We start from the raw sequence: 19,213 nt of genomic DNA on the forward strand, positions 1-19,213 counted from the left end.
AAAGTTGCATTTAAGGAAGATATGAGATGAACATAGGAGATAAAAAACACAAATGTGGGTGAATATTGACTAGAGTCAGATTTCAAAACAGAACCACATCCAGTAGTCTTGAAGTGTTATACCTGCTCTGTTGATGGAGCTCATAGCACAGGTTTGTGTTCCTAAAAATATGAAGGCAGCAATAATAATCCATTATACAGTAGCTCTATGGAGGTTACTGAATGGATTCAGCATGAAACAGCTGAAATACAAGTGTTTGCTGTATTTGTAGGAAGTGTCACTTCAGGATGTTCGGAAGGAGATCAACTTCTGCCGCAAGGTGAAGCTGCCCATCATAGGTGTGGTGGAGAACATGAGTGGCTTTGTGTGTCCCAAGTGTAAGGTAAGGCTGGCTGTGTATTACAGTGTTCTTTCCTTGGCATTGCTTGGATAGCAAACATTGCTCCAACAATGCCCTTTTCTCAGAATTGCAGTATTTTAACTCTGATTTTCTTTTTGTCCCAGAATGAATCTCAGATCTTTCCCCCAACTACTGGTGGTGCAGAGAAGATGTGCCAGAACTTGAGTGTTTCTCTTCTGGGTAAAGTGCCTCTGGATCCACAGATAGGTAAAAGTCACTTATTGCACTGCACTTAAAGCAAGTTGTTCCTCCTGTACTGATGTTACTGCTGCAAAACCCTGATGTGGGCACCGTTGTCTCTTAGCACTTTTAGATAGAATGTTTTTTGAATCAAAAGTCACTGGAACTATGACTATAGCTTGGTGTAGAATGTGGAAAGTGCTGGGGTAATTTCCTTTACTTTTCCTTAATCAGTTAAGATTACATGCTGCATCTTTTCAGCTCTGTAATCATATCTGAAATACAACATGTTTTTCTCTTTGGTGAAGTCACCTGCAAATGCAAACTGAATGAAATAATAACCACTTCAAAGTATTTTGTAGATGTTAAGCATTAAAACCAGTGCCTTAACCTCACTGTTATTGGCACTGCCCAAATTCTCTTGTGGGTCATGAGGAGGTGTGGTTCTTTGCCCACTAACTTATCAATTAAAACATGAATTAATGACATCAAGGAACAGTTCAGTACTTCCAGCTGAAGGTTTCTGCTAGTACTATTCCTCTGTCAAACTGTACAGTGTATTTCTAGTCCTGTTACTGACTTCAGGGCTTCCTAAAAGGAATAGATGCAGGTGGCTGTTTGAAGAGGTGTAACTGGAACAGGATAAAGGCTAAAAACCAGAAAAACTCATCTTTTCCTGTTGTTTTGTTTCTGTGTTTTTTCTCTGTCCTTCAAGGAAAGAGTTGTGACAGCGGCCAGTCTTTCTTGGCTGAAGCACCTGAGTCTCCAGCTACATTGTCTTACAGGAATATCATTCAAAGTGAGTCTGAGAATCACTGTGCAAATGAATCCCCTCGGTTCTGAGCACTGCTGCAGTACACAAAGGTGTTACACAAGCTTGTGGAACTGTTCCACAAAATAAAATCAGGAGAAGGACTCAGCAATTCTGAAAGTAGCAGGTGCAAAGACCGTGGCTGCTAAAGTGATAATGAAATTGTATGTGATAACTGGTTTCAACATTTGACTTCAGAGAAGTCAGACTTTCATTTTCAGAGATGGGGTGTCCTTGTGCTCAGAGAAACCTTCTGAGGCTCTCGAGCAGGTGTGGAGGGGTGCTCACCATAACCCAGTGGGAGGCGACTGACTGACCAATGCCTCCACTTGTAACTGTAATTACACAAAAACCCCTTGCAAAAACTCCCTAAACAGCTGGTGCTGTGCTGTTTAAAATAATCCTAAAACTACTTTCAGTGTAAGGAAGGCCCAACTTCAGATACTTGTAACCACAGGGGAGTGATGCAGCAGCAACAAACTCCTGATATACAACTGAAATAGTACTTACATTACTTTTTCTCCATCTTTGCAGGAATTCAGGAGTACTGTGAACAACACCATTTGCAAGAAGAAAAGATAATGTAATCTGTAAGTGGAACAAAAATGTAGCTCATGTCTAATTATAGAAAAGTAACTTATGCCTTGATTTATTAAAGGAATGTATTCTTTTTGTATATTGCAAATAAATTCTTAATATAAAGGCTCTTGCCTATGTTTTTTTCCAAAAGTTCAAGATTCTTGTAGTTCTTCCCTCACTAGAAAGCTGTGAAAATGAGTCTGCATCTGGATTATCAAGTGCATTCTGCCTCCAGTGTCATGGTACCAATAACCTGACTGTAAAAGCAGCAGTTGAAGAAGTGAGAATACAACCCACATTTTACTTAGGAGGTTGAATTTAAAATATGCTGGGTTGACACTGGGGCATGTGCAGCAGCCTTAGTTCTGCCTGCTGCACAAGGGTGAGCTGTAATGCCCCTTCCCTCTCCCAGAATAACATCATTTAAATGTCTCCTTTCATTGGAAAAGATCTTTGTCTAGAGTGAAAGCTGGGGTAGTATTACAGTACATGTGCACTGCTTTATTTATTTTTTTACAGGTATCAAAACAAGATTAACTTTCTAGCTATACATAAGTAGTGGGTGAACATGATTCATGACTTCTGTTTTGTTCCACTTAACCCTAAGCCTGAACACTAAAAAACAAACATTCAGTATCTTTAATAATTAAGAGGTCCTTTGTGTTTGTGGTTTGAAAGCTCTGAAAAGTCAGTATTGTGTACAAGAGGGAAAGGCAGTTTGGTTTTGTTTATTGTAGTTCCATAGTTAAACAAATCAGCATCATATATTCATTGCATGTAATTTCTGGTTAAGATAATCCAACAGTTTGAGGTTAGTTGACAGCTTTGCTGAAAGCAGCGTGCTCCTTGTAAACCATGAGCACTGTGTGCTCACACAAACAATTTTTTGGTGAAGCTTTTAAGTAACAAAGGCTTTAAACCTTCCAGGATCTAAAGACTCAAACACAAATGACTTTATTTCATGCAGGCATAATTCTAGAAGAGCTTTATGTAAATATCTTCCCATGAAGAACAACAACTTTCATTAATGACCATTAATGACTTTTTTTACTGCTCATCCTTTAGCTCTTCCTTATTTGGTTACCTAGTGCCTGTCTTCCCATGATCTTCAGTGCCATCTTCTGCAATTCTCCTGCTCTGTCCTGTTGAGGGAACAGAGCACACATGGCCATAAGCATAACCTGGGACACAGGGATCTCTTACAAAAGCAGGGAGCTGCCAGCTGGAAGCCTGAAGGTTGAAGATGGCTCTTCCAGCTCTGCTTAAACAGAGGAATCAGAATTATAGCAACTCCACGGATTTAAGCTAAGAACATTCTTTTGGAGCTTGGAAGCAGCTCAGTTGTGGAGCTCAGCAGGCTCCCAAACCTGGAGCAAAGTGACCTGGGGTTATGGCTCTTCCTTGTGACACTGCCAGAGAGGCTTGGAGGAGAATCAGGATTATCCTGGACTCACTGCAGGAACTCAGAGCCAGGAAAGGCCAGCACCAGCCCTGAGAGGCAGGTTGGCTGTTCTACCCCATGGGCTGAAGCTCAGTACTCACTCTTGGGAACATCTGTGGTGCCAAACAACCTTGAGGTTACTCTGCTGATGGTTTTTGGTCCTCCTAACTTGCAGTGGATGTAGCCATATAAATTAGCAGTCTGGAGGGAGATGCCAGCAATCACGAGAGCCTGTGGACAAACAAGAGTTCAGCAGGAACAAATCCATGGTTGTGCATTGATTGTGTAGGATATACACGTGTGTGTGTGTGTGTGTGTACACACTATCCAGATTAGTGTGCTGCCACGGGGACATTATTCACAATCATTAATGGCCTTCAAAGACATCCAATCATGGCAAACACAATAGTTCCTCTCTACAAATATTTATTTTTATCAAAACACCAATACCAGTTGTATCATTTTGTATCTTGAAAGACTTCATTACTTTCCTAAAAGCACTTACTCAAAAAAGGACCTACTCAACAGATTCCAGAAACATTTCACTTTTTTTAAGCCCCATTCTTATCTAAAAGTTTTACATCCAGATACATGGCACACTTGCAGGCCTGTTCAGCTGACAAACAGCTTATTATAAACAAATAAGATCTGTAATTTGTGTATTTACAAAGAGCATCGATAGATTGATTTCCTATCTAGCCTTGACAGACAGTGAAAATAATCAGTTCCTTTTGTGGTACTTCAGGTTTAGCAGCAAGTGGAACCAATCTGACTAATGCAGTAATTTATAAAAGTGTTTCTCTTAGCCTTCAAAACCAGTTTCCCAGAAGTGATTTTATTTTTGTTTGAGTCATTTGCCTTTTACAAGCACCTGGGCAACCTGCCTCCTGTGCCAGTTAGAGTTCTGTCTCCAAGCAGCTCTTGGCTTAGCAAACAATCTCGGCTTTTCAAAAATAAAGGTGGAGCCATGAACAAAGAGTGCTGGTTTAATTTTAACGATTGCTTGTTTAGGGGCACCATAAAGCAGGTAATGATTTGCAATTGATTCATGCCCATAACTGAATTTCCTGTTTAATTGAATAATGAATATGCAATTTTGACTGTTACTGGTTATGTAGCTGCACATGTCAGAGGTGCTTTTTATCTTTTCAGACTGAATTAGGAAATGGTACTGAGCATGGCTGGGAACTTGACAGAATGAATAGCGTGGCAATTAGCCAAGCATTTAACGTTTACAGGGGAAAATGTGAAGATTTCATAGACAAAAATATCTTAATAGAATGCAATATATGGGGTAAACTTCCTCTTGTATTTAGAAAAAAAAGTGTTGAGTTTTTTTTAAGTAGATGACTTAGAAGTACAGCAATTATAAAATACTTATAGCTCAGTTTATCAAGGTTTTATGAGCTAATGATGCTGGTTCTTTCAAAAGGAAATGGTACCAGACATCTAAATTCCTTACTTTTAAAAGTACATTTAAGTTCCCAGGAGACCTAAAACCCTAAATCACTGGTTCATTTTTTGTCCTCTCCTGTTAGTTTTATTTGACTGAAATAAGTTGGGGCAGAGTAAGTTGCTACAGTTAAACAGAAGCTCACAATTTTGCCCACCACTTGAGGTTCTCTAGAGGAAAGAGCTGGCATCTGATAACCCAGCAGAAGTGCAGCTAAAAATTACCAATCCATTCCAGAGTGCAAGCCTTGACTGCAGAAAACTCCTCGGGATTCTTTGAAGCTGCTGGTGAAATTTTTCTACTGTTGAAAGATTGGGTTCAAAGCTAACAGATCTGGGTTTCCCTCTACCAAGATTGTTTTCAGTACCCCCTGACTCACCAGCCATTTCAGCTTCAAGGAGAACAAGGTGCTAAAGAAAAACATTGTCCAAATCACTGGGCAGATGATGAGACCGAGCCAGAAAATTCGGGCTTCAGCTTCAGTTGAGGCAGCTACTGTAGGCACCTGGAAGGAAAAATTGAGACTATTAGTCACAAAGTCAAAACCCACAATAAACGACAAACTGACAGAAGAGGAGGATTTCACTTATCATATGCATAGAACAGGATTAACTAAGAAGAGCAGTTGTTCATGCCCAGTTCCTTCCTGATGCCCTACTGTACACAGCATTTTCATCCACAGGGATTTATTAGTTGGTTCTAGTTCAGAGTGGAATTCTTATAAAAGTGCACATTTCTATACATTTTCATAAAAAGATGCTGTATCTTAATTTTTATCTTGCATGAAGCTTATTTTCCTATTATATAAACTACTATGTCTTCCTATTATATAAATACTTGGTTTTGCTTCTGAACTCTGGTGACATTCCATGAATTAAGAACCATGGCTTTGAAAATGCCTCTTGTGTCATGCTGGAGTTGAGCACACTGTAACTGCAAGAGGCAGCCTTATGGTCTGTGCTCTGTCTGCTCTTCAGGGAGAGCAGAAACTCCAGAGCAGGCTGCAAAGCCCTGCTTACAGATTTCTTCAGGTCAGCACAACTCACGTCATCGCACTTCAGAAAAAACAAAAAGAACCCTTAAAGTAAGAGAATTGTTCAGAAGGCTCTGATCTTTCCAAAAGTCAGAATCTCACTCCAACCCTCAGACCAATTGATGACCACTAGTACCAGCTTCTGAAACAGAAGCACCACAATTGGAGAAGAAAACCCTCTGGACTCTTCCACTCTGAAAAGCTTTTTAGATAATTTTCAGTCTATTGAATTTTCCATGTATTCTGTCCTGTAGGGTTTCCTCTATTCTGTCTTCAGGCCTCCCTCGGTCTCACAGGAAGCACATGAATTAATTAGTGTTCCATGCTTGGGGCACCCCAGAGCTGCAGCCAAGGCTGCAGGGGACACTGCAGGGGACACTGCAGAGGGCACTGAAGGGGGACTGCAGAGGGTGCAGAGGGCACTGCAGAGGGCACTGCAGGGGGCACTGAAGGGGGCACTGCAGAGGGCAGAAGTTACAGGCACAGGGCACTGCAGGAGGGCACTACAGCGCCGCACGCTGGACAGCAGCGGCACAGCCGGCGGGGCGGGGCACAGCTCGGGGGCTGCAGAGAATGTCCCTGTGAGCAGCCCCGGGTGCTGCTCTGCCAGGCTCAGTGGGGCTGCAGAGAGAATGTCAGCAAGTGAGAGCAACACCGAGTCTTGACTCTGGCAGTGATGCCAAATGCCATTCTATTGTGCTTCCTTCCCCCCAGCTCAGTGTGTTTAGGGGGCACTGGCAGTATCAGAATGCTCTGTTATTCAGGTTCTCTTTCCCACCATATTCCATGAAGGTGAATAAAATATTAATTTCAAAATACTGAATCTGAACTATTCAGCATTGCTTTCCACATAGATCTTTCCTGAAGAGGATTCTGTGTTGGGATTATCTATGGAAAGATGTGTTTATTACAAGATATTCTCACTAGAAAATAAAATAGAACTACCAGAAACATTTCATACCTATAGCACCATGCTATGAATATTTATTCTGCTGATCCATATGCTGACAATGTTGTGAGTCCTGCTTTGCCCTGAATGCTTCCAGGATGTGACAAACAGTGCTTGCACCTGAATACTGACATTGTTTTCTATGGAAGCAGGATGAAAAGTAACTGTTACAAAGGTGTTCTATTTGTTACTTTGTTTGACTTGGTATCAGCTTTACAAATTTCCTATGGATTCTGTTTGCCTTGTGCCGGCTTCTATTAATATATTTACCCTTTTTGCTTCAAACACCCAGTGACTTTTTCCATCTTCATCAATCTGGTTCCACCAACGCAAACCAACCAAGAGTCTTCCTGTCACATTCTAGTGATGAAACCATTATTTGCATTAATCAGTAGCACAAGTCACTTGTCAGTATAACAGTTAAAAATAGAAAAAAAATTAACAGACAAGCATGTTCAAAAATCATCTTTTATCTAATATAAAAATATCTTCTAAAAGCTGTTCCAGCTTGAGTACAACAGCCATTAACAATGGGTGAAGTTACAAATTTAGAGGCCTCTTCTCTTTCAATATGATAATAAGCACAATAGCACTTACTTAGACAAGAAATTATAGGTTGTATCTTTTTCAAGTCAATTATTGGGTGCTTGTTGGACAAGCACCCAATAAACAAATTTATTCAGTAAAAGAGGAATATTAATAACAGAAACACACTGGAAAATGGGAGATTAAGGACAAGCAAATAAGCTGTGTAGGATCAGGGAAACAAAGCAAGAAAATATTTCAGCACCTGGATGAACCAGAAGCTTTCAGAATACTGGAGGTGCATCAGTGCTTCACTTCTACAAAACAAAAGCCTTGCTCAACACATGGAACCCCTGGATCCTGGGCTGGCCTGACCCACCTGCCTGCATGGGATTAGGGCAGGGCACCAGAGCTATAGCTGGGCTGTCAGGAGACAAGGTTGCAGATCCTGACATTCCTGGGCATCCATTGCTGAAAGCCAGTATTACTTTAATTTTTAAATTTATTTTTTTATGAGGGGAAGCATACAAACAAATTACCTATGGCAAAGCAATTTTCTCACCATATTAGTGGACCTTAGTAGTCAGCCATAGAAAACATGGTGCTAAATAACTAACATACATGAACATCTTCATTAAAATGAGCTAGACATTTAATAAATCAACAGATTGCAATATTTTTGTCACTTCTGTCATTATACATATTTCAATTTTGTTTTAATTAATGACAAAATACTTCCCAAGGTAATTACTATTCAGGGTCATCTTACCTTGACAGACCAAAAGTCAAAGGATAGAAGGAGGAGAATAGTGACAAAACAGGCAACAAAGCTGTTGCTGAACCAGTCACAGAACAAGTAGGTAACAATAGCACTCACTCGGAAAAACAGGTGGAAAAAGGTGGCCAGTGGGTGCCTAGAAAAAACAGAGCATAAATGAGGTTATGGGACAGGAGGGAATGTTCCAGTGCTGGCTGACAATGTAGCACAGCACAGGTATTTCAAGTTTGTAATGGTATTTTGGTTTGTAGCTGCTATTATTTCAGTGTTGGTGTATATCTCCATTAGCAAACAATGGTATTTTCAATAGCCAAGCTTCAGTCTAAATCTAAAATACAAATGTGGTGTTCCTGTCAAAACTTTCTCAAAGACAGAACAAAATATGGAGCCTTTCACCAGATTCTTTGGTCCTGTGTGAAGGAATTTAGTGGCTGTGTGCAACACAGTACCATAAAATCCTTGTTGTTTCATTAAATGAATCAGCATTGCAAAGCACTAAAGAATTGAGAGAGCTCTTATGCCCTTCAGAACAGCTTTGAAAACAAAACATTAACTCTAAAAAAATTGTAGCTGTTTGCTATAAGACAAAATGAACTTTCATATTTAATGTCTAAACCCAACACTTCCTTTTAGGCAGAATGATTTGGGAATCTAACCGTTCTTCTGAATTACTGCTTATTAATTTCACTATAGTATTTACATTTTGCTCATTGAACAAATTTTTATCTGTAACAAAATAAAGAGAAATTTCAGTGAAAGAAGTATGTGACATGGAATACTGGCCTGCACAGTAGGGTGGGGGGCTGGAGAATGCTGTAATGAGCACAGCACAATTTTCAGGGTAATATGCCAAGTAAAAATTTTACTCTGTGCAATTGTTTGTGTTAATTAGTTGAAAGTGAGAATTAACTACAGGCTCTTGCAGTTAAATAACTTCTTCCTTGAAGCTTAGAGAATAAAATATCTGAATAAGATATTTAAGTCAACAATTGTCTCCTTAAGCTCCTATGCCTCTGTGACCAATTAACAGTAGAATAGCCAATTAACAAAAGTATGGCCTAGGGTGTAATCAACTATTTAACTACTAAATGTTATTCTGTTATTGTGTTTAATAAAATGAGATATGTAATATATACACAATTGCTTACTATAAACTTAAATTATAGCTATATAAGAATAATAACTTTTATGACTTTAATATCCTTGTTGTTCTATTATTTCTCTATAGCTGTTTAACTGTTGTGGTGTTTATCTTTCTCCAGTGGTAATACTGTGTTTGTAGAACTACACATATGACTGGGGAGGGAAGGATGATGCACAGGTGAAGTTTATATTTACTCCTGGTCATGCCCATGTGAACTTCAAACTTTCCAAAAACTTCTTCTGACTTAGAACTGAACATGTGACATTTTAAGCAAAGGGGCTTTTTCTGCCATAAGCAGCCAGGTGGGTGGAGTGGGGATTGTGAACTGGGACAAACAGACAGGGCTTGCTGCTTCCAGCCTTGATCTTGGTCAGGAAGATGCAGGAGTCAATGATGGGATGGTGCCCTTGTGTCCAGAGCAGCTTTCATAGATCACAACCCCAAAGCACACCAGGGTTGCCAGAGCTTTTCTAATGGATCAGTGCTTCAAACGTGGCAGTAACTCTGGGGAATTCATGTTTCATTTTGGAAGGCAGATTCAGCAGTATGACTGGATTACAACAGGATTACTGTTTGGATGCTGAATTTGTTCCAATGTCAAACACTGAAGGGTATTTACTAAAAACCAAACAAAACCCATGAGCAAGGAGCTGTCATTTATTACAGTGCTGAGCATTTACTGAGACTCTGGAAAGGATAAAGGAAATGGCAACTCTACCATGGCTCAACTTGGCATAAATTTGCTTCTGAAAGGACAGGAATCCACTTGCTTGGCCTTCTTGTTTTCCTGTTGCAGCTAAACATCCACGTGATGCACAACTGGAGCCTGCAGGCTCAGTGATTGCCATGTACTTGTTACAATAACCTCTGCTCAGTTTGAGAGCACCATGCCTGTTGGGACAGGAAGGAGCTGTAATCAATTTAGTTGCATCCCATGTTAAAGAATCAAATTTGGGTCAGGCCTAAGCTGTGCCAGTGAACTACAGGAGAATCATTCCAGATGCCTGCTCAGAGGTGCCACAGCAGAACTCTACATGCTGCCTTTTTTTTTTTCTCCTATCTCATACTTCAAAATGTATTGAGGCAAATTTTGAATAAATGAGTTCTCTTTTCTCCTTGATCACTGTTTCCTGGCTGATTTGTAAAAGAAACAGTCATATGCTCTCTACTTCCAGATCTAAAGTCCTGGTACTGCAATCTTTTTCCAGTTTCTTAGGAAAGAGGAAGAATTTCCCAATTTCCAGAACTTATCTTTTCCCTGTTTCTTTGGAAAGTAGCCACTAACCTTTTGCTTTTAAGGAGCCCTTTTGCACATACCTCAGAGAATCACAAAAGCACAACTTGTCATAGCCTATGCTAATTATAACCAAGTTCAAGATATATGAAATTGGAATAAAGACAAATGACTGGCACACCTTGTTATGCCCTCTAATATGATAACAAAATTTTGCAGCACCTAGGTGACTTTCAGACTCATTTGCACAAGATTCTTCAGAAATATAAAAACAAACACATGTGAGCAGTGTAAGCAGTTTCATTTCTGCATTCTATAGGAGATGAATTTTCAATACTACATCATCTTTCAATATTGTCTTGAGGGCCAGAAAGAAGAGCTGTCTCTAATGAAGCCACTGTCTAACAAAGTGGATCACAGAACAGTACAGTTTGCTGATACTTTACCTGTGCTGTACTACTGAGCAGCATGAATCAGGAGCAATCTCTAAGATCTCTAGAGTAAAGTGCTTCGTGCTGTGACCTCCTACAAACATTCCAGGGTGGTTTCACTTCATGCTAAACGTAGTCTGGTCCTTCAGAACCTGTGGCTCATGTGATCAAGGTACTTCTAAGCTGTACTTCCCAGCTTAGTTGAATCCTTGAAGCTGTGCTCTCCAAGACTGCACCAAAATATAAACCTTCATTTAATATGTGTGCTGTTGCTAAGGTCTAAAACCAAGGCAATTCTGAGAAGGTTAATCTTATGTCAGGGCTGACTCAAGTAGTGACCAAGTGCGAAGCACTGCTTCACCAGACACTTGTAAAAGTAATTATATTGTAAAGGTACATGATTGCTTTTCATCTCAGATAATGTTGTGTCAGGTTTAACATCTATTATATTTTTTGTTTACACCTACAGAAAATATTATCATTGGAATGGACCGGACTAAACTGGGGCAAGGCAGAGAAAGCAATCTAAATCAAAGCTAATTATATACATTATTGATCAGTGCATGCCTAAATCTTTTTGACACAAAACTCTTCCTTTCACAGTCTTTAACTGGAGATTCTTCAAAAGCCACTGATTGAACAGCTCTGTCACCCAGGACCTCTGTGTGGCCAGAGCTGCAGAGTGACACCTCTAGTGAGGAATCCAAGCTTAGCCTGACACATGAGATGGGTTAAGGGGTTGGGTTTTCTCAGGTAATGTCTACAAGCATAAGAAATTTTACATTCCACACAGCATTACATCCCATGGTAGGAAATCATGGCAGATTTATTGCAGCTATCCGGCTGTTCAGCCAGGTGCCCACTGCAGTGCCTGAGCACTGCTGCACAGCAGGCTTTGCTGGAGCTGAGCAAAGCCGAGTCGTGCTCCAGCTCTAACTAAAGCACTGTTTGCTTGGGGTTTGGGATGTTGGGTGTGCCAGGTTTTCACTTCCAGTGACCGGGTGATGCCGGGCAGCAGGGCCCGGCCTCGCCCGCTCCACCCCGAGCATCTCCCGGACAGAGGCCCCCGGGCTCCCCGGGCAGCCTGTGCCAGCGCTTGACCACCTTCCCTGTAAAAAATGGGAATGAAGTGTTTAAATGGAGTTTTCTGTACAGCGGAACAGCCAGGACTGCCCGGGCCCGGGCGCCGCGATGCTGCGGCCTCCGCGCCGTTACCTGATCCGCGCTTTCCGCAGCGCCAGCTCCTCCTCGCTCCCGAAATCCAGGGACACATCCTCGGTGTCGTCCACCAGCGCCTGCGGCGGGAGCCCGTCAGCGCGCAGGGCCCGGGGGAGCTGCGCCCCGCCAGCAGCGCCCGCCGCCCCTGCCGTCCCTACCGCCCCTACCTGCTTCATCCCGGCCCGCCGCTCCAGGCCCGCAGCTGGCCCCGGCAAAAGGGGCCGGGCTCCGGCCGGCCCTGCGCGCCTGGAGCGGGGCTGCCCCTCGTCACAGCCCGCGGCGGCTGCGCCTCACCGGGCACCGCCCGGGAGACCCCCGGGACACCCGCTCCTCCCTGCGGCCCTGCAGCGGGGTGCCTGTGACGGGGGCCAGAGCGGCCGGGCGGGCTTCAGCAGCGTGAGGGGCCGCAGGAGCCCCGGCCGGCCGCCCCCGGCCCTCCGCGCCATCAGCTGTCCGCCCCGCGGGCTCGCCACACGCACCGGCCGGGTCAGGGCCGCTGGGGTCTCGTGCTGAGTACAAACCCTGAAAGGAAGATGGAGTAGCGGGACAGGTGAACGGAGGTGTATAAATATGAGAGCACAGCTGCGTGTCACGTTTGGCGCACACCCCCAGCCGGCCGGTGCTGTCCCCGCTGCCCGCGGCCCTGTGCCCGTGTGGGGGCCAGCTCTGAGGGCAGGGGTGGCTCCACAGCACCGTGCGGGTGCCCCTGGCTCAGTGCAGGTAACGCGGCCCCTGAGGGCGGCTGAGGGCACTCGGCTCCTTCAGCCCGGAGGAGCTGAGGGAGCCCCGCAGTGTGGTCTTCAACATCCTCACAAGGGGAAGGAGATGGGCAGACACTGATCCCTTCTCTGTGGTGATCAGTGACAGGACCCGAGCGAATGGCCTGGAGTTGTGTCGGGGGAGATTTAGCTTGGATATTAGGAAAAGTTCTTCCTGCATAGGGTGGTTGGGCACTGAACAGGCTCCCCAGGGCAGTGGTCACAGCACCAAGCCTGACAGAGCTCAAGGAATGTTTGGACAGGGCTTTCAGGATGTGACCTTGGGCTGTCCTGTGCAGGACCAAGAGCTGGACTCAATGATCTTTGTGGATCCCTTCTAACTCAAGATATTCTATGATTCCATGATAAATATTTTTTTCGTGCCTTAATTTAAAATGCACGTGGATTATGCAGCAGAGATAAAGAAGTGAAACAAGACAACCAAACTTCAGGACAGGGGTAAGGGTTTCACAACAATGGGGGGGAAATAGTCTGGACAGCTTAGTATGAAGCGGAGGGTCAAGGAAGATCGGATTAACCACGGCCACATGTAGATCTGACTAGCTACTAGCATTAAATAAGCCTGCAAAATAATAACTTCTTAGTCTTTTCTAAAACATCTAACTAAGCCAGGTTCTTGAGTAAGTACAGAAACTACTGAGGTGAACTTTTCAAAAATGTCAGCTGGAAAGCAGCTTTGCACAAGACTTACTGGAACAAAGCAATACCTAATAGGTAAGAGAAACTGATACACTGTTCTTAGTAGGATTATAATTGTAAGGCAGGAAAGGTACTTAATGACTAATGATGTTAATATTTTGATTGTCATATTTTGGCCTTGATAGTGTTGAAACCACTTGTACAGTGTGCTAGTAAGTACAGTAGACTGCCACTAAAGAACTGAATAGGCACGTGCAATTTGAGGGGATGGCTCGTGATAGCCTACAATATTCAAATACTAAAGTGGGCTTTCACGAGGCAAGGAGATATAAAGAGACAGCTCTCTTTGAGAGCTCTCATGAGATACAATTATTAAATCTGTGCATACCTGAAGCTGACCCTGACTTCATTTCCTGTATCAACGTGCACTTCTGCTTCCAAGGCATGAATTAACAGTAACTCAAACAGATCTGGCTTCTGACTCAGAAGCAGCTCCCAGAAGTCACTGACAGAAGCCTCAGCAGGGCTGGGATGTCTTGCATCCTCCTGCCTGCCAGATCATTGACCTCAGCTCCTGCAGCAGCTCCTCTTGCACCTCTCAGGGCAGTTCTGCCAGCAAAACTGATCCTTTGAATTTAGTAATTCTGTGATGTTGCTGTATTGCCCAAGCCATTGCATTTTCATTCTAAGGCACCAGAAAATAACTGTGTCCTGTGTCCCTCATCATGTAAAACAGCACCTCTATGGGAGAAGGGACAAATAGCCTGTCACAGCATTAGGTGTCTGATTTACTACACTGATTTCATGAGTGACAAAATAACTGGGAAAAAAGCAAAACCTGTGTTTTGTGTTTTGATTTTAAAACAGATAAATGTTTCCTTAGTTTTCCCTCCTTCCAGTGCCTATCTCCCCAGGCTCACTGTAGGGATTATCTGTTTTCCTAACAAACTCTATGGGGTAATCCCACAGGAGACTGTCACTGTACCATGCAAATAGCTTTGGTAAATTCTCTAAGAAGCTATATGAAATTGTGCTGTGTGATTATTCAAGGTATTGTATGGCTCATCATTTTCTTTTAGAGCAAATGAGGGCTAGAAAGAATCCTTGGTCTCTAGAGGAATCATTGGTCAAATGAATTTCTTTCTTTGGGGTTTGCTAGAAAAGAATTCTTCCTTGTTTTAAAATTAATGCATCCATGTGAAACCTCATTAGAAGCTTCTGGTGTTTTTTAGGATTTTACAGAACAAACTGTATTTTCCTATTTTCAACACTTTTTCTGAGCTGTAGCTTAACTACACATTGTTTGAACATTGGAAAGATTAGCAACACCCTAAAGATGATGCAAGTCCTCAAATACTGCTTCAGCAGCCCCAGATGAAGAGATCATTACACTGAATTTATGAATTGTAGTTTGATTTTCAGGTTTTTACACAGGAAAACCCAGACCATTTATGAAATATATTAAGATTTCCCTTAATTGCTGACAGAAGTATATAGCATAAAATAGTTCAAAAATCCATCACATGCTGCTGTGTCCTTGCCATTACCTTACAGGGAATTCCCTCCCCACAATAAATAGTGACATTTCTATTTTAGAACGCTATCAGAGTCTTGATATGAATATCTGAAAAATCTCTCCCATTCTCTGATTCAACAATAAATAGAGCTTCCTCTGAGGTTAGTATGGTGCTTTATTCACTCTATTGCCGGGAAGTCAGCTGATTTCTCTTTCTCCTTGGAACGCTCCCTAGAATCTTGCAGAGACTTAGCCCAGACTTCCCCTGTAAACTGCCTAAGGGTACTGTGAGTAACTGGATTGCTTTTGCTCTGGTTTAGGCCTTTCAATGGAGTTTGTAGTTCGGTATTCTATTCCCCTGAATGTTGGAAAATGCTGTTAATCCAGTAATAACTTTTACCTCACTTTTATTCATCAGAGGTACACTTAAAAGATTTGTTGGTGCTTCAATAAAATGTTTATATTAGGGTGTGATAGGGCAAATCAGAGAAGGCACTAAATAGATAAATTTCTAATGGCATCACTTTCTAATTCATTTGTCAAATATGATTTCCTGCTTTGGCCCAGATTTCTATCAATTTTGTTGGCTGTACATACATGAATTGTTGAAATTGGCAGCTCAGTATTAACAGGGGAGAAGCCACAAGATTTACTTGTTGGATCAGGACAATTTCTTTCATATACAACAATACATTCTCAGTAGAGATCAAGTTCTGCCATTAGTAAGAAATGGGTAACAGAAAAATATGTCAAATGAGGAAGTTTGGGCCCTAAATATAAATGGGGATTTAACAAAAGTATTGATCCTTCCTTTAGCTATGCCCAAAAAGGTGAAAAATAATTTTTGAGTATGTGAAGAAAGGAGTATAAATTTCCATTATTGCACAGTAGCTGGTTTTGATTCTAACAAGTGCAGTAGCAGCTGTATTCCTTCCAGTTAGGGAAAAACCAGGGAAACATTACATATTTATTAAATACCTTATTTTATTAAGCCTGTGTGGCTTTAAGGCCTTATATAATTCATGCTGTAGGAACCTCTAGTGCAGTCACCCAGGAAGAAAAAGGCTTTGAAATTATTGCTGAGTTTACTTCAGTGTCATTTTCCTGCTTAGGCTGTGCTCTGGTCCCTCAGACACATCCAAAACAAGGGCACACCAAGGCAAAATCACCAGCTCTCCTCCAGCTGGGGGGCATTCCCAGCACTTGGATGCAGATTTTTCAATGTGTTCAGATTTATATATCTCCTGATGTGTTCAAAGCTTCAGTCACTCTCAGCTGCACTACTTGGTATTTGTTAATTTTGCAAGTCATCTTTCATTTCTCATATTGGGAACTCCAAAAATAAGGAACTTGGGCTGTCAAAAGTTTGGTTTAAACAACTTCATAGATCTACTGCAGTGAGCAGAGCTTATCTATCCCCTTCCATTTCCCAGATCCATTTCCCAAGTGGAAGTGATTTCATCAGAAAAGGCACTTAGAGTCCCTTCCCTCCTTTGCTACATGAACTTCAAATACCTGTACACTCTCACACAAGTATCCAACAGTTCTCCTGCCTTAAGCCTCTATAGTCTTACTGAGAAATAATAATAATAATAATAATAATAATAATAATAATAATAATAATAATAATAATAATAATAATAACAACAACAATAATAATAATAATCATCATCATCATCTAATAAATAAAAATACTCTAATGGCTATCAAAAAGTTGAGAAGCTTAGTACAATAGGAAAATTTATTAGAAATTGAGCACTGTTTCTTCTACTGGTTTATCTGGAGAAATAAAACTTAAATTTGCTTATGAAAGCTCTAAATTTGCTTATTCATTAGATTTTTTACATGTTTCCTTTTTCTTTTGTTCCCTGTGGCTGCTAGTAGCACCTACAGAGCCTCACTCAGCTCCCTGAGAATCTTGCTGGACAGTTCTCCAACCTCTTTGGCAATTTCCACTCCATCTTTTGTTGTGGAGGCTGTGGCTAAGCAGCTCTTGCCATACTTGCTTGCACTTGTTTTTCTTGTGTATTCTAAACTGAGATGAATAAAGGGAATTACTTTATCAGAAAAAAATTAAAAGAGAATACAGACAAAACACAAAGAAAGAAAGGGTTTCTAATCTGGTGATGCAATGAAATGAAAAACCTGTACCTGCCATTCTTAATTCTGTGAATTTTTCTGTGAGCATGTGAATTTTTCTGAAGCAGCCTGTGATGCCTACTTCTATAGCATTATTGTTTAATAGTGTGTTTTCTAATTTATTAATACTTCTTTTTCTAGCTCACCAAATAGCTTCAGCTTCCTGGTATTCCTTGTACTCCTCAGTATATGGAGAACTTGAGGGGATATCTGAGGTATTAAATTCACCAACTCCATACTATTTCTGTAGGTTTGAATGGCACAAAGAGGAGGAGGTGCTCTGCACTGGTCTGTAGGTGCCCAGATCCCCAGATGAGCTGTAGGGACATTGAGTGCTTTGCTTGGGATCTGCCACACTGGCTGGCTGTTCTTTACAAGATGCACCAGGCGCTGCTGGACATAACTCTGAACCTCTCCCAGGGGCAGGGGCCTGATCTTTTGGCAAAACTGAAAGCAAAGTTCATGTCTGTGGCCTGTGACCCCCTTTTACACCCAAGGCCATGATTTAAGAGACCACAATTTCCTCTATGGCCTGAAAGGTGACAAGCCTCAACCTCGCAGCCTCGAGGAGGAGGAGGAAGTTCCAGGCTGTGCTGGACATCTCCACAGCTGTTCCCATGAAAACTGTTCTGCCTGACTTCCCAACTGGAGGGTGTTTCTCCTGTGACTGGGCCTGAATTCATGAGGCACACACCTTTAAAATCTATAAATAGTCACCAATTAAAAGTACTGAAATAAAGCTTGGGTGAAGGGCAAGAACCCAAACCTGTTGGTTTCTCAGAGAATGCACTGTCTGATTTTCATCCTTCATGCAGGGTAGAGCAGCTTCAGCAGAAGGGGGGGAGAGCTTTCATTCTCCATGGCAGAGCAGCCCAGAGACCACACTGCAGCACTGGGGCAGCATGGACCTGAAGCTCCTGACAAAGAAGATGGTGTGACCTTTCTGTGATACCACAATCACTGTGTGCAGTTACAGTAACAGCACTACCACTGGAATGGGGGTCATGGTGAGTGCTCCTTCATTCAACTGCCTGACAGCAGAGCTGCTGTGTCTGGTGTGGATTCTGAAAACTTTTGTGTCTGGTGTGTGTTTTAGTTGACAAAGATCAAAAAAGCTCTAGGGAAGCCCCTAAAATATGTGGTTTCTTCAACTGTCATTTTATTATTTTTGCCCAGTTTTTTTGCTTCAATCTGAAACTTGAAACCAGCTGTGGTTTTTTGCAAGCATCCTTTTCCTTGTTAGCTGGAGTTTGCATTTGTATGCTATTTCCCATTCTTGCTCTATTTTATTTCAGTGTAAGAGAAATTACAGGGGGTTTATGTCACATGCTCCAGTGTACCAGTGGACTGGACTACTTATATGAATGCCAGTGGTGGTGCAAGGAAATGTACAAATTTCTTTTATTTTTTTTCTTTTAATCGCTCTTAGCTACAGATAAATGAGAAGTTCTTCTGTCAAAAAGATGAATACTGTTGTGCACTGCCTGTTCCAACACTAATGCTAAGGGATCTTTGCATTTGTGATGTACACAGACTACTTGAAAACCAAGGGAAGGCATAAGAGGTTTTCTCAATGTCTTCTCCTCCATCTACAGGCCAGGCAGCTGCCAGCTGCTGGTGGAAATGCTTGCTCAGAGCTCCAGAATGTGTCACTGGCTGTGAGGGGATACACTAATGGGAGAATGGCAGGCTGCTTGTGGAGAAAGAGCTCCTCTCCATAGGATTGTTCCCTCCAGAAGTGGACAAGCAACTGAGCAAACAGCTTGTGGTACATGATTGCCACTTAAACATGAGAAAAGCAGATTTTCTGCAAGTTTCACCCTTTAAGCAAACTCCACCTTCAGATGTTCCCAGGCAGTGTTCACCATGACCAGGAGATGATATGCTTTTCAACTGAAACAATGGGTTGTTATCTCTGTTATATCTAGATTGGAGACAGATCAAAAGCAAGATGGACTTTGAAT

The 19,213-nt window shown here is 42.0% G+C and overlaps 2 protein-coding genes across 9 annotated transcripts in view; one reads left to right on the forward strand and one right to left on the reverse strand.

Moving 5' to 3' along the window:
• The window catches only part of NUBP1 (NUBP iron-sulfur cluster assembly factor 1, cytosolic), a 40,344-nt gene extending 38,247 nt beyond the window's left edge, over window positions 1-2,097 (forward strand). For both annotated transcript variants that reach the window (XM_064725546.1, XM_064725545.1), the window contains exons 8-11: window positions 272-382; window positions 505-607; window positions 1,296-1,379; window positions 1,926-2,097. In XM_064725546.1, coding sequence (XP_064581616.1) covers window positions 272-382; window positions 505-607; window positions 1,296-1,379; window positions 1,926-1,978 — 351 coding nt within the window. In that variant the 3' untranslated portion in view covers window positions 1,979-2,097. The remainder of the gene's footprint in view (window positions 1-271; window positions 383-504; window positions 608-1,295; window positions 1,380-1,925) is intronic.
• A 585-nt stretch (window positions 2,098-2,682) lies between these two features.
• TVP23A (trans-golgi network vesicle protein 23 homolog A) lies at window positions 2,683-12,812 on the reverse strand. 7 transcript variants are annotated; one of them, XM_064725547.1, is made up of 9 exons: window positions 12,344-12,812; window positions 12,174-12,253; window positions 10,012-10,184; window positions 8,249-8,285; window positions 7,637-7,688; window positions 7,117-7,206; window positions 5,244-5,369; window positions 3,513-3,642; window positions 2,683-3,112 (listed from the first exon to the last, which is right to left on the reverse strand). In XM_064725547.1, the coding sequence occupies exons 1-9, from the start codon at window positions 12,350-12,352 to the stop codon at window positions 3,051-3,053; spliced, it is 759 nt and encodes a 252-aa protein (XP_064581617.1). In that variant the 5' UTR covers window positions 12,353-12,812; the 3' UTR covers window positions 2,683-3,050. The 7 variants fall into 7 exon arrangements, with proteins under 7 accessions (XP_064581617.1, XP_064581621.1, XP_064581623.1 ...); XM_064725551.1 differs by lacking the exon at window positions 10,012-10,184 and having other exon boundaries at window positions 12,344-12,801; XM_064725553.1 differs by lacking the exons at window positions 7,637-7,688; window positions 10,012-10,184 and having other exon boundaries at window positions 12,344-12,797.
• Between the last annotated feature and the right edge of the window lie 6,401 nt (window positions 12,813-19,213).

Source organism: Zonotrichia leucophrys, chromosome 14 (assembly GCF_028769735.1).
Source record: "Zonotrichia leucophrys gambelii isolate GWCS_2022_RI chromosome 14, RI_Zleu_2.0, whole genome shotgun sequence".
In the NCBI taxonomy this organism is placed as follows: Eukaryota; Metazoa; Chordata; class Aves; order Passeriformes; family Passerellidae; genus Zonotrichia; species Zonotrichia leucophrys.